Source organism: Hibiscus syriacus, unplaced genomic scaffold (assembly GCF_006381635.1).
Source record: "Hibiscus syriacus cultivar Baekdansim isolate YM2019G1 unplaced genomic scaffold, ASM638163v2 tig00110864_pilon, whole genome shotgun sequence".
Lineage (NCBI taxonomy): Eukaryota > Viridiplantae > Streptophyta > Magnoliopsida > Malvales > Malvaceae > Hibiscus > Hibiscus syriacus.
In genome coordinates this window covers 3,547,471-3,562,761 of record NW_024062893.1, presented here as the reverse complement: position 1 = coordinate 3,562,761, position 15,291 = coordinate 3,547,471, and the positions used below count along the sequence as shown (strand labels likewise).

Sequence of the window (15,291 nt, the reverse complement as noted above, 5' to 3'; positions counted from 1 at the left end):
CAACCATGTCTCTTGCAGGCAAATTCAAAAGCCTGAGGGGAGTATTTATAGGGCAGAGGCTGACTAAATATGACCCCTAACTTCTTAATAGCCTATCCTGTAGGTACAGATGGTAGAGTGGCAGGTTGCTACTATTGGACTTAACATGAAGGAGAGATATGATTTCACTAGACAGAGCATATCATCAAATTCAAAGCAGTAGTAATGCTGGATTGTGCTTGAAAAGTGATGGATTGACTGGTATTGGTAAGCATATTTTTAGGCGTTCTTCCCTGTATCTTCTGGAACCACGGAAATTTACATTAAAGTGACAGGTGCATCGTGTAATGCTTCTAGCTTAGGTCCCATATGCATCTCAAATGACATTCAAGGTTAAGAACACTTACGATGAAATCAATCCATGAACAACTCTATTCATGCAAGATAGATAGTGATATCAAGACTAAGGATCATACATATAATGAACTTCAATTTGAAATTGCTTTCAAAATATATTAGCATGCACTACCTTGACATGGATCATTTGATCCCACCGAACTCACAGGATTCCGTTGAACAGCAATCAGCTCTGTCCCTGCCTGTGAATCACTGCAAATGTAAAGATACAATTGCCGTTATTGTGTCGTCCCCGAGTTTTTTTCCCCTTTTACGTTTTCATTTTTGAACATATGAATCCGTAACCTTACCGAAGTACTCTGTTGAGATAAGATTGAAGCCAAGCTGTGTTGAAGTTCAAAGCAACGCGAAGTTGATCATTTGCCCTCTGATGCATTATCAGTTGAGTTTCGTTCCTTAATTGTTCGCATTCCAATTCAATAGCTGAAAACTTTTCATGAACTTGCCTTTGAGCCTTGATGATTTCTTGCTGAGCCTTGATGATTTCTTGCTCTTCCTTTATCTCTTCCATTTCTTTTTTCAATCGTCGCATGCTAGCTCTGATTGTCTGCCGATACGGCTGAACATTTAGAAGAGTATTTTACAAAAATAAAAGTACGGGTGTAAATAAGCACAGCGCTTGACAAACTGTTCATATACCATTATTTATGTTCATTTATTAAACTAAATAAACAAGTATGAACAAAATTTTTACGTTCATTAATTAAACGAAAGAACATAAACAAATGTGTGTTCGATTCGTTTATATTCACAAACAAACTCATCTATTGACTTGTTTATCGTCCCGTTTATAAGCCCCCTTTACTTGTTCTTTTTCCTTTTCCTTTGTACATTTTAAATATTGACGAAGATAAGGGTCAAAATGAACATAATATGATTAGAGTTCAAAGTAATACCTAAAACACTTAAAAATTAGTGGTGTAATTCCAACATTTTTCTCTGACATGCAAATAAAAAGGTAAAATGGTGTTTTGATTGTACAAATATGTTAATAAATGTTAAATGAATAAATTCACAAATGTCAAACCAACGAATACAAACATTTTTAAAAATAAATAAATGAATATAAACACAATATTAAAATTTTAAAGAACAAGAACCAAATATAGATATATTAAAAATTAATCAAACAAACAAGTTTCATTTATACTCAAAATAAAAGTAAAGGTAACAACCTTAAATCAGTACTTAAAGCAACGAAATTAACATTTATTTTATGGAAAAACTAAAAGTAAAAGCGATAAACGATAACACAAAAAAATAGATCAGATAGCATTTAAAAGATCAAGTATTAAGAAAACCTTTTCTCGTCTGTTCCTACTTTGAGCATGGAGCTTCTTAACCCGTTTATTTTCCTGCAAATCAAAAAATTAAGCACATATAAGATATTCCTATGATTGATGAAAGCAACAGAAATTGAAGACATGTTTGCGAATAAACCTTTAGATTGATAGCAAAAGAAGGCATGGTTCAGATCAGATCCGAAGGTGACAGAAAGGACAGCGAGGGCTGAGCGATCGAGCGAGACAGAGGGAAGAGCTGGTGAAGACTTTTGCACAATGCCCTATCAATTTGTAGACAGGAAGAACACCTTTACTTTTCTTCTTAGGTAAACTACATTTCAGCTCACTCAATTATTAGATCTGTTATAAACAGGTCACAATATTTCTAGATTATAATTTAATTCTTTAATTAAAATATTATATTATAAACACATCACTCCGATGTTAAAATTAAAACATAATAATGTAGTATAGTATAATAATTATTTTAATCTTCAAAACTTATTTATTTTATTAATATAATCTTAATTTAAAATAATTTAATAAATTTATCTTTTTATATTTTAAAAATTATGTCAATAATATTTAGAATAAATGACTGAAAGTTCTTAGTTAACCTATACTCTTTCTCTATTAGGGTGTGGGTTAAATATTCGTAACAAAAATTCTCCTTTCTCTTCCTACCCACTAAACCCTCTGCCTCTATGAAAGTAATTACATCCCTATTATTTAAAAAAATTAAAAATTAATGTAACATGTTAAAGGAAAGGGGAAAAATGTAGATCTCATTATTTAATTTTTAGATCAATTACTATTATCCTCCGTAACTGGATACCCTCATTAACATGAATTATACCAAACTTGGTATTTTTTAATTAATCCTAAACATATATATTTTCTATTATATTTATTTATAACTTTATGTTTTTAACTAATATATTTATTATAATTTTATCAGGATCTAGCATATTATATTATAAAATATAATTAAAATAAATTAAAAATAATTGTGTATATGAAAGTTAAAAAAATGATAAACTACACAAATGGTCACTAATATTTTAGTAGGTTTTTGTTTTCTCCATTGAAATTTTAAAAACAACATATTAACCACTAGCGTTAATGATTTGTAACAAAATGATTATTCTACCATCAAATATGTTAAATTATTATATGACAACATTAATAAAAAGGTTATATTGAAATATTAAAAGGGTCCCTAAAAATAATTTTATATATAATTTATCTAAAAAATTATTTTTTTAATACCCACCATCATCACTACCATATCTAGGGATGATAACGGGTCAGGTTAGGGTCGACTTTTTAGTCAACCTGATATGACCTGAAAATAGGTATCCTCCACTCGAATCCGACCCAACCCAAAAAATTTATATCTTACATTCGACCCGACCCGAAAAATATATATCCTCTACCCTACTTCAATCCGATTTTTAAGAGTATAAATCCACCGTGATATAAATGAAGAATTTTATTAAAAACAATAATAAATATTTTAAGGAAATTACATTATTATCCTCAGGCTAGAGTTTTTTCACCCTCCACTTGAATCCGACCTGAACCTGAATTTTTTTTTAATATGACCCATCAGATCAAGTCAAACCCATCGAATATGGTCTATCTCCCTCTCCTCCCCAGCTTTCCCACCACATCAGCTCCCAAACCTAAACATAATTGTCTCGACTTAGCCTTCTGTCACAGCAACAACAACAACAACAACCCTTAAAGATTAAATGAGCCTTTGAGACAGTGTAGTGAACCAAACACAGTCGTCTTTTGTCCGCTTATTCAGTTTTGTATGCTTTAAAGTAGGGAAAAGAGATTCATGCTATAAGAAAGAGTGTTAGTAACGAGGATTTCATGGTTATCGCATTCATTGACATGTATATGAATTGCGGGTATTTCTCTTGTGCGCGTAAAAAAAATTATCAGTTCGAGTCGAAGCCTGATGATTCTAAAATGCAATGATTTCTGGTTACGAAAGAAATGAAAAGAATGAATCAGCATTTGAGATTTTTGACTTGACGCTCAAGCAAAATGTAAAACCAAATTCAGTAACTTTTATTGTTGTTCTATCTTCATGCAGTCACACTGGTCAAGTCGACAAAAGATTACACGTTTTCAGAGGGTAAAGATTGTGACTTAGCCCAAATCTTGAGTATTTTGGTTGCATAGTTTATCTTTTGGGTAGATGTGGAAAACTATAGGAAGCTAAAGATCTAATACAACAACTGTCTTCTTCAAATTTTGCTTATCTGCTTGGTATAACCCCATTTCCTCCTCGAAATCATTACTAGTTTATTTTGTGCTATATTTTGATTTGAAATACTCCTTGATTGTCCATTATTATCGCTGATGTAGGCATTTTTACATGATTTTTGTGCAGAACAATGATTTCTGGAAAATTTGCTTAAAAGATGAAGTTCTGCACATTTTTTTTATTTTTCCAAAATCATGTGCGACCTAGTAGGCATGAAATTGGATATGAAAGTGCTGAAGTGGAATCCATTCAGCATATTCTAGAAGGTTCAATTAGCATTTTCGTGGAAGCAAAAGACTCAGTCGCAAATTCAAATTCAAATTTGAGTTTTATCTTTATTTTTAGGATTTAATTTTAAGAATTATCTTTTAGAATTTTTTTTATGTAAATTTAGGGTTTTATTCAAAGATTATAAATACCCCATTAGGGCAAGCCAAAAATCAATCATCTTTTATCTCTCGAATCCTTTTGTTTCTTCTTTAGTTTTATAAAGTTATTTTTCTTTTACTTTCGATCTTTTTTTTTTATTTTTCTTTAAAGTTTTCTTTTTAATGCTAAGTATGAAATCTGTCATGCTTAGCTAATTTTCTTTCAAGCCGAGGGCTAAAGCGATGATTCAATTCCAACATGAGAATTGAAAAGCACTTAAACCACTTCAGATATTTCTCTCAGTTTCTTTGAGCTTATTTTCAAAATCAGAACAATTTCAAAACCAAATATTGACGTTGGTTAGGATGTTGTTATGGTTAAATGTGTGGGAGGTATAATCTGCTTATTGAAAGCACATTCGACTTCCTATGAACACACTTAGAAAAATTGTTTACTAAGAGGAAACTGAGATTGGAATCAGTTATCATTGAAACAACATAGTTTGAGTTGGTCTTTGACGAACTCAAACATTTTTATATACAACATTATTGTTGATTAGGTCAATTTTCCAAAATCGATATCAAAGGTTGCATTAGGGTATTCAGTATACAAGGCATAGTCACAAGGTTGGTCCTTGTAGACAAGTAACCAACGAGAATCTCGAAGTAAAAACCTTTTTCGATGATCCGAGGAAACTGAGTCAAAGCAAAAGCCTAAGGCTGACTTATACCATATTGAATCTATTTCTTTTTAATCTCTTATTTTCTTACTTTTATTTTATTTTACTCTTTTCATCCACAAACCTCCACCTTAACTTAAATATTGTTAAACTCAACTCACTTCTTGGCTCATAGATTAAACAAGAATGAAAAATTGTCGGATTCTCTTTGACCTTTGTAACGCACCAGCCACTTTCTAGAGATGTATGTTGAGTATTTTTTTTCTGACTATGTGGAGAAGGACATCGAAGTTTTCTTGGATGACTTCATAATATATGATAATTCTTTTAGTGTGTGTTTTAAAAATTTAACTAAAGTGCTTAAGAGATGCTTAGAATTTAATCTTGTCTTGAACTATGAAAAATTCCATTTTATGGTTAATAAGGGATTAATTCTGGGACATATTGTTTTGTTTAACAGAATTACCATTGATAAAGCCAAGACCAATATTATATGCTCACTACCTTACCCCACAATTGTGAGGAAGGTTCGTACTTTTCTTGGCCATGCAACCGAAGATTTATTAAAGATCTTTCAAAGCTAGCGCGATCATTGTTTGAGTTGTTACAAAAAGATAAAGTCTTTAACCTTAATCTTGAGTGCAAAAAATAGTTCGATGTACTTAAAGAAAAGTTGATCACAACACCAATCGTTAAAGCACCAAATTAGGAATATTATTTTGAGCTTATGTGTGACATATCAGATACGACCCTTGGAATCGTTCTTGGAAAAAGAATAGGAAAATAACATCATGTTATCGCCTACGCTTCACGAACTCTGGATTCAGCTAAGAGAAATTACTCCACAATAGAAAAAGAATTATTTTCTATTGTCTTTGCTTTAGATAAATTTAGATCTTATTTACTTGGAACTAAAGTGATTGTTTTTCTATCCATACAACTTTAAAGTACCTGATAAACAAAGAGGAGATGAAGCCAAGGCTTATCTGATGGATTCTACTTCTACAAGAATCTAATTTGGAAATTAAATACAAGAAGGGATACAAGAACTTAGTTGCAGATCATTTGAGCCACATTCCCCTTTCTATAATCTATCCACTACTTCGAGAGGAAATTTGATGTTGGTACAGAAGACTGTTCTATGGTTCGCAGATATGGTAAATTATTTGGCCACAGGTAAATTACCATTAGACTTGCCTAGATCTAAAATTAATCGACTAAAGTGGGAGTCCTGATATTATATTTGGGATGATCTTTATTTATGGAAGCACTGCTCGGATCAAGTAATTAGGTGATGCATCGCTAAAGAAGAGGTAAATTTTATCCTAAACTTTTGTCATGAATAAAATTCTTATTCATGTGGTGGTCACTTTTGGACTAAAGCGATCTGCCCATAAGGTTTTGGAATGTGGTTTTTTTCCTACTTTATTCTGTGACGCTTATTTATTTTGTAAATCATGTGAGAAATGTCAACGTGCGTGCAGGGAATTTAAGCTGAAGGAATGAATTGCCTCAAAATTTGATTCACGTCTGTGAGATTTTTGATGTATGGGGAATCGATTATATGGGTCCTTTTAATTTTTCATTTGGAAATATTTATATCATTCTTGCTATTGATTATGTTACTAAATGGGTAGAATCTATGGCTACCCGAAAATGACGCTAGAACCACTGTTAATTTTTTGAAAAATTCTATTTTTTCTAGGTTTGGCAAACCACGAGCGATAATAAGCGATTGAGGAACTCACCTCATCAACAAGATGATTGACGCGCTCATGAAGAAGTTCAGAGTGACTAAAAGAATTGTCAATGCTTACCATCCGCATACTAACGAATAAACTAAAGTATCGAACCGTGAGATTAAAACAATTCTTGAAAAAATTGTAAAGTTGGATCGTAAAGATTGGAGTCTCAAGCTATTCGACGCATTGTGGGCATACCTGACTGTTTATAAAGGTCCCATTGAAATGTCTCCGTATCGACTCATCTTCGATAAACAATGCCATTTTTCGGTTGAATTAGAGCATCGAGCCTATTGAGCGGTTAAATACTACAACATGGACATGGAAGCGATCGGCGAGGCGCGAAAGTTAGACATTCAAGAATTGGAAGAAATTCAAAAGAACGCTTACGACAACGCCATGATATTTAAAGAAAAACTAAAAGAATATCATGACCGAAAGATTTCTTTTAAATCATTTGTTGTTAGTAAAAAAAGTTTTTTTATTTAATTCCAAACATAAACTTTTTGTAGGTAAGCTGAAATCAAAGTGGCTCGGACCTTATAAGGTGAGTCAAATATTTCCACTTGGTATGGTAGAGATTGAATATGATATAAGATATCGATTCAAAGTAAACGACCAAATATTGAAGCCTTATTATGATAGCGCCCTGATTGGACTAATTGAAGAAATTTAATTGGAGAAGCCTGAGAACTAAGAAAAACAGGTCGTCAAGCTAACAACGTTAAAAATAACGCTCATGAGAGGAAACCCATATTTTTAATTTAATCATTTCTAGTTTAATTTGGCAATTTTATTTCATTATTTTCAGCATTCTTAATTTTTAATTTTATTTTTGTATGTATAATACCATTCATAATTAAATTCGAATTTAATTAAAAGTTGAAAACCGATCGAAAAATAGCGCTCATGAGAGGAAACCAATATTTTTAATTTAATATTTTTTTTACTTTTTTGGCAATTTTATTTCATTATTTTCAACATTCTTAATTCTTAATTTTATTTTTATAGGTATCCTGTCATTCATATTTAAATTCGAATTTAATTAGAAGTTGGAAACCAATCGAAAAAATCTTAAAATTGTCGTATTATGGAGCAACAGTACACGCACATCAATAGGGAACTGTCATGCAGAATATTGAGATTTAATTCCCTTTAGTAAAACGCACAATATAATTAATGATGCACAATAGCATTTCCCCATTGGCATAGGCGCAAGATTGCAATATACCCAAATCAAATTGAATTTCCCCGCAAGCCCTACCAACTTTTCCCACCCAAAGGCCAACAATTCACGTCGCCCTTCTCACCAATGGAAACTGTAGACCCTATATTTTACCCTGGCTACATTTGATCCAAAAATAAACCCAAGACCCAATGGGTAGAGGCCCACGTGAGAATATAAAGGCTAGGGTTTCTAAACCCTAGAGATAGCCGGCACCGCATCTGGAGAGCCCAACCGACTTCCACGCTCCCCTGTCGTCTGGTGACATCACCCAGAGAGATTTGCGCCGACCACCGTGATCCCATAGCATGCATGACCGATTGCCCTTGATCAGGCATGATTTCCGCCAAAACAAAATCACCCTTTCCTCTCTCGCCCATGCAACAAAAAGCAGAGGAAAGGAATTATTTCTTTACTCTTCTATGTAAACCGAAAATCGGGTATATAACCCAAACAAAAACAGTGTAAAAGGATCCTGTAATGAATCAAAAAATCAATATACAAGCCAAAAAATTTCCATAGTCAAAGAGAACCCACAATAACAAGGTATTTCCACGTTTTTGCACTTTTTATTCTTCTTTTCGAAAGGAAATAACAAAAAAAAAAAGAGGAAGCAAAACGAAATAAAAGAGAGCTTTTACCTTTAGTTTTAGAGTGCACCATCGGTCAAAGGTAGTCAGAGGGGTAAAGACGTCTCTTTTGAGACTTTCGTGTGGCCAGAAGTCCAACGGAGGGGACTTCCGGCCGTTAGGAGTCTTGATATTTCCTAGAAGGATGTTAGGTTAGGGATGTAGAGGAAAATCATGAGCTTTGGTTGTTTCGTGGATTGTTGTGGTTAGATCGGCTACCAGTGGTGGTGGTCGAAAAGTGAAAGGCCACCGATCTACGACAGCGCTCGGGTTTAGAGGGGGTTCAGTCAAGGTAAGTAATTTTTTGTTTCCTTTTGGGATCTTTGTGGTCCGATTACTGTTAGGCTAGGGAAGAGGAAGGTGAGAGGGGTACATCGGAGTTAGATCCGACCACCAAGGTACGATGACCGACCGTTTTTTGGGCTTGAATGTTTCGGCCGGCGAGAAGAGTGGAGAGAAAGTTTAAGAGAAAAAAAAACAAAAATCTGTTTTTTAAGAGTGACTAGGGTTTTTTTTACCCAAAATGGTTTAAAAAATGGTATAAATAGACTAAAAAAATGGTGAAATCACGCTTAAGCCCTCCTTTTCTCGTTGTGTTTTCACATTTCAGTAACCAAACTTATTCGTTTAATCAAGTTTAAGCCCTCATACTTTTAGCGTGTTTTTATAAATTGGCTACTAAATCTCCAAGTAAATTGCATAAAATATTATCGTGTTTTATATTTCAGTCCCTGAATCCTTGCTTTTAATTTTTTTAGCACTTTAGTTTCATTACTTTTAATTTAGTCACTAACATGTTATATTCCCTATTTTATTTATTTTAAATTTTGTCACTTTACTTTCTTTTTATTTTATTTTAGTCACTAACCTACTAACATTCTAACATTTATTTTATTTTATCATTCGAGCTAACATTCTAATATTTTATTTATCATTCGTACTAACATGCTAAATTTTATTTTTATTGTTATGATTAATTTACTAACCCTTTATTTTATTACACAACTAACCCCCTAACTTTTAAATTTATGCAATTTATTCCTTTTTATTTTATTTATTTTTCCAGCACTCTAAATTTATGTACTTTATCTTTCTGCTCTTTAATTTTGTTGCATTTTATTTCAGTCCTTTTTAGTTTCCAACGTTTTAATTTCTGTATTTATCTTTAGTATCTTAATTTACACTTTATTTTATTTTAATCACTGATCTTGCTTGTGGCGTATTTGTATTTAGTGCCTATGCTTGTCAATATTTATGTTTCAGCCTTATTTATTTACCCCCTTATTTGGATGGCATTTTAATCTTGGTGGTTGGTCTAGAAAGCTTTTATGTTGGTCCATTATTTATGTGCATATTTAGATTATTATTGAAACCCTTTTTTATAAATCATCTTTGTTTTCTAATATATGTAAATGAGAAAATTTCATTGTGAGGGAAATCTATGAAGACATCTCCCAACTATAGGGAATGTGTCTTTTTGAGGATTTTCCCACAAATGTTTTTTTTGTATTCGATAGTTTTCTTTGTTTTACGTTTATTTATTTTGATTATTTTTATTTTATTTTATTTTTGTAGAAAATGTGAAATAATGTCTTTTGTGAGGGGAATCTATGGGAAAGTCTCCTAACTACAAAGGAAATGCATTCTCGAGGATTGTTCACACAAAAGGGCATTCTTTATCTGAACATTTCTATAATTTAATATAATATTATACTTTTTTAAACTATATCATCCATAAAATTAAAGAAACACCATTTTTAGGGGAATCCATGAAAAATTATTCTAACTATAAAGGAAGTGTATTTTCAAGGATTGTTCGTACAAAATGATTTATTTTGTCTTATACAAATAATTATAATTTTTTGATTAAATAAGTATCCTTTTCTATAAAATATTTTTTGGCTCTTTAATTTTTTGTACCCGTATCATTTATCATTTATCATCAAATTTTTATTTCCTCATTGGCAAAAGCATCATTGTTTTAGTTTTTTTAAAAATTGACATCCTTAAAATAAATTCAAATAAATAGAAGGATTGTAATTTAAATACATTTTTAAGTTTGTAAATTTTCCAACATTTAAACATCATATAATTATTTAGGTACCAAACTTGGGATTTGTGGGGGTGCTCACCTTTCCCTACACGTAATCGACTCCCGAACTCTTAAAATGATTTTGTTTTTGTAAAACACATATCATTTTGTCGTCTTTAAATGATTTTTCTGAGCTTAATAAAATGATTTTTAAGGTTTCCAACCTACCTAACTTAAAGGTTGGCGGTTACTCCAAAATTAAATTATTTTCAAAATTATATTTCATCGCCTTTTCCTGAATTAATTCTTAAAGTCTAAGGGGTCCCCGAGGGAGACGTTATGACAGCTTGGCGACTCCGTTGGGGACCTTAGAGAGTCAGGCCATAAACGATTATACGTTGTTTTTTATTCTTGGGAATTACAAACTTAAATTGCATTTAATTTATGATCCTTTTGTTTATTTTGAGTTTCATCATATCATGCATTATTCTATTTTTTTAACTAACTGATTTTTGATTTTATTGGTCTTCAGATTTGAACAGATTTTTGGAACTTGTGAAAGTGTTATCTTTTTTCATATTTTTAAAGGTTTGTGAGTTTCTCATCACATACAACACGTGCATTTACATATCATAAGCTCACTTACGAGCTTTGTCCCTTTTAAGTTGAGGTGAAAGCTTAGCCTACGTGAGATAATTTTTTTCTCCGTATGGGTTTTAGCAAGTAACATTTGGGGTTCATATATCTTATGTCTACGTGAGATGTTCCCCCGCATGCACACAAGGGAATGTATCATCTCGAATTAAACTCGACCTGCATGGGCATGTAATGGGCCAGAGTTGAGGGTTTGGTAACTCAAGGGGGCACTGACATCAAGGATAATTTGAGTACATTTTCCCGTTAGAGCCTACACCATGCATGTAGTGAACCATAGAATGGCCACCCTACATAGAGCCATGCAGAACCTCTATCCGTTAGTAGGTGCCAAAATAGGTGTACACGAAGGAGGAACAACTATAAACCTTTACTTTTTGCTTTAAATTCAGATAATAAATTTCTTTTGAATTAGACACCTTGCGGTTAAGATCAATTTCGAGAAAATAAATCATTTTGGGTAGAAAGCATGCCCGTGTAGGATTGTTATTCAATAAAAGCATGCTCAGGTAGATACCATGATTAAGTAGGCGTTATATTTAAATAGCATTTTTTTTAATTCTGACGATTATCTTACCTGTACTAACTCGTTTCTTTTCTTTTTGTGCCATTTCCATTTTTTTGCATTTTATTTGATAAACATGACATAATACAAAAGTGTTGATCCACAAGAGGATATTTAAGTGAAATTTTCATATAGAGAGATAGAAGTTTTCAATCAAGAAGTCGCGTACACAGATATGCACTATGGGTAAAAGAAGTTCATATAATACAAGAAAGAAACTTACTCGAATGTCATGCAACATTTGAGACTGGAAATATGATCCACTAATCTGAAAAGTAATCCAGTAGTAAAGTCTTATCTACGATCGTTCCATTGCTAATCACCATGGAGTGACACGTGATTCTAACACTCAAGGGCAATAATTGAGTTGGGTTTTAGTGCTTGAAGAACATAATTTTTGAGAACGAAGCTCCGAGATGAAACATCGACCCATTTCAGACTCAGCGTCCAAGCGAAAACATGTCTGTAAAATGGACTATCTTGTAAAGTGAAGATTTTTATCTCTGATGAAAATTATTCTATGATGTTCATCGTAGGGATCAACATTTTTGCATTTACATTTGCATTTTTTACAGTATATATTCACATTTTGTTCATTTCAATTTTTTCTACACATGAAATTTGGGAGTAATTCGTGGAGTATTCCATGGTAGAGATTAAAAAATAAAAAAATTGGAGTCAACTTAGTCTTCTTAGGGAAAGATAAGAGTCATGAATGGGATTTCGACACGTGTTAATAGAATCGAGAAACTCCAAGAAGAACTTGTTAAGATTCAACAAGAAATGAATGATCAAGCGAAGAAGTTTCAGGACGAGTTAAGAGAGCAGATGTCTAAATTGATGCACATGATGACTGTCTTAATTCATGGAGAGAAGCCACCAGAGGATCCTACTATAGAGACTTTCATTGAGACTTTGAATGTGGGTTGTGCAGTCAAGGTAGTGATAGAAGATGATCAAGACCCTATTGAAAAGTATGGTAATCCAAGTTAACTCCAACAATTGGGTGTGATTTCAGAAAATATGACTGAAATCACACCGAAAAAATAAAAATTGAGGGTAAAACTTCTAACACGAAAGTTGAGTATGACTTAAAGAAGAGAGCCATAGAGGAAGTTCAAATGCCAGTAAAGAAGGCTAAAAAGAACAAGAAGAAAAAGAAAATGATACCTCTCATCCCGATTCCAGTGTCATATTCAGACTTGTTATACTTTCTCTTCGAAAGTGGCCTTCTAACACCGATTCCTCCAAGGCCTAATACTTATTTGCGTCCAGATTGGTGAGGTGTCAAAAATTCACGCAGTTATGATTTTGGAGATTTTAGCCACTCTATGGAAAGTTGTGCGGTTATGGGATTAAAGGTTCAAAACCTCATCACAGAGGGGTTTTATGCTTTGAAGATGGAAAGCCTAAACTTCTCGTAAGCTCAAAACTTATCGATGAAGAGAGATCTACAAACCAATGTCTCCCACATGACGTTAGTCAAAAGTTGAACCTTCAAAATGAATATCTCAATGATCATTCATTAGGACTTCAATATGATCATAATAGTGACAAAGAGAAAATGAAGTCAAAAGAGCTTTTACTCAATTTTCCTTCATCTTCATACAAAAATTTGTATCCCAAGTTGCTCTAAGTTCAGTTGATTACTACAAGTGTAGCTAAGCCTCTATTACCTCTTATCTGAGTTGGTATAATAAGAAAGTTTCCTATGAATATCATGCCCGAGCCCAAGGGCACTCTATTAAGAATTGTGCTAACTTCAAACGACAAGTCCAAGATCTTTTGGATCATGGACTTATAGAGGTGGATGTCAACAATCAGTCGATTTCAGTCAAACAGTTAGGAGTCGAACCCCAGAATGGAGTTGATAAGGTCAAAATAAATATAGTGCATACAGAAAAATGTGTGAAGAAAGAAAATAGCAAAATCAAGAAAAGTAGGGCATGTGAGGTAGAGTTAAAGGATTCAACTCTCAAGACTTATTTGATACTGAAAAAAGAGAAAGAAATGGAAAACGATGAGAAGGAAATCAAAAGAGAAGTAATCCGAGACTGGCCGTAAAAGTTGTCTTGGAAAAATATGACCCTCAGGGTTTTCAAGTGCCCATTTCTGACTAATTATCCCCTTTAATCAAGAATCAATACCTCACCCATAAGCCTTTGAGAATGAGGACTAGCACATCTACTTATGGATATGACCCAAATAGTGCTTGCGATTTTCATCTGGGGGCATTGGGCCATCCCACTGACAAGTGTATACCATTGATGGAAGAGATAGAAAAGGTCATCGACAAGGGAGTCCTGACACGAAAAATGATCGAGAGATATGGAACAAATGAGGGTAAAGACCCTAATCCAATTAGACACCCAACATTCTAATGGGGCGTTCTAGATGAACAAGTGGAGATCATTATCCACCACAGTTGCACCTTACGCTGAGAGCGTTTTGCTTGAATTTGTTTTTGTCCTTTCTCCGCTTTCTTGTAAGGATATTTAAATGAACTTATTCTACTTTAAGGATTGTGAACATTGGATCAAATTTGCAATCTTGAAATTCTTTGAATTTCAACTGAATTAAAGGTTCTTTAAATAATTAAAGTTATAATTCTTTGACAAAGTGACAAGATTGAAAACTGATAAAACAAGGACCCTTGATCTTACCCCAGAATATACACTCGAATACATACCCTTCTCTTGTAGGGGCTGAGTTAGTTTCTCCTTGCTTGAAGAGACAGTTAAGGGCTTGGCATTCAGGTATGTAAGGATGTGGACAAAATAGGGCATCTTTCACACGAGATTGCAAAGCGGACTGGTTTCTATTCAATGATGATAATGATATTCACAGATGGAATAATCATGTAGGTGAATCTAGTTTGGGTCAGTTGCTTGGAAATTGAACACTAACGATGAGATTTTTGGACTTTCAACAACACCTAGACTATAACAAGTTCTTCTTGACAATCTTAAGAAATTGAATCTGTTACCCAGAATATAATTATATATATATATATATATATATATATATACACACAATAAAGCTGAGCTATTCTTCTAAAGCAATTGGTTATAGAGGAAACTCAAAAGCCATGGCTTAATGAATAGATTATATTCAAACCATGACACTGATTGGGTACTTGGAAATTCGGTGTTTGTTCCACTGTGATTGTCCAAGTCAAAGACTTTGTGACGACATGAATACTTTAGCTAGCCAAATAAAGGCAATTATAAAACATATATGTACAATAAAGCTGAATTCAACTAGTCAAACAATGGTAATTTAAATCTAAATAAGGAGTTTCGGTGAAGATGGACTAAGGGAGTTGGGGAATGCCTGTTATAATCAATTGCACACGAGCACTCGGAAATTTTATTTTTAGACTGATATTTCTGCACTAACTTTGCTAGAGGAGTCAAGATGCTTGAACAAATGGAAG

At 33.0% G+C, this 15,291-nt stretch overlaps 1 protein-coding gene across 2 annotated transcripts; it reads right to left on the bottom strand.

The window, feature by feature from the left end:
- Window positions 1-360: 360 nt before the first annotated feature.
- LOC120143827 lies at window positions 361-1,996 on the bottom strand. 2 transcript variants are annotated; one of them, XM_039158056.1, is made up of 4 exons: window positions 1,837-1,996; window positions 1,698-1,751; window positions 687-955; window positions 361-588 (listed from the first exon to the last, which is right to left on the bottom strand). In XM_039158056.1, exons 1-4 carry the CDS (start codon window positions 1,861-1,863, stop codon window positions 495-497), a joined length of 444 nt encoding a protein of 147 aa, XP_039013987.1. In that variant the 5' UTR covers window positions 1,864-1,996; the 3' UTR covers window positions 361-494. The 2 variants fall into 2 exon arrangements, with proteins under 2 accessions (XP_039013987.1, XP_039013988.1); XM_039158057.1 differs by having other exon boundaries at window positions 687-943; window positions 1,837-1,993.
- Between the last annotated feature and the right edge of the window lie 13,295 nt (window positions 1,997-15,291).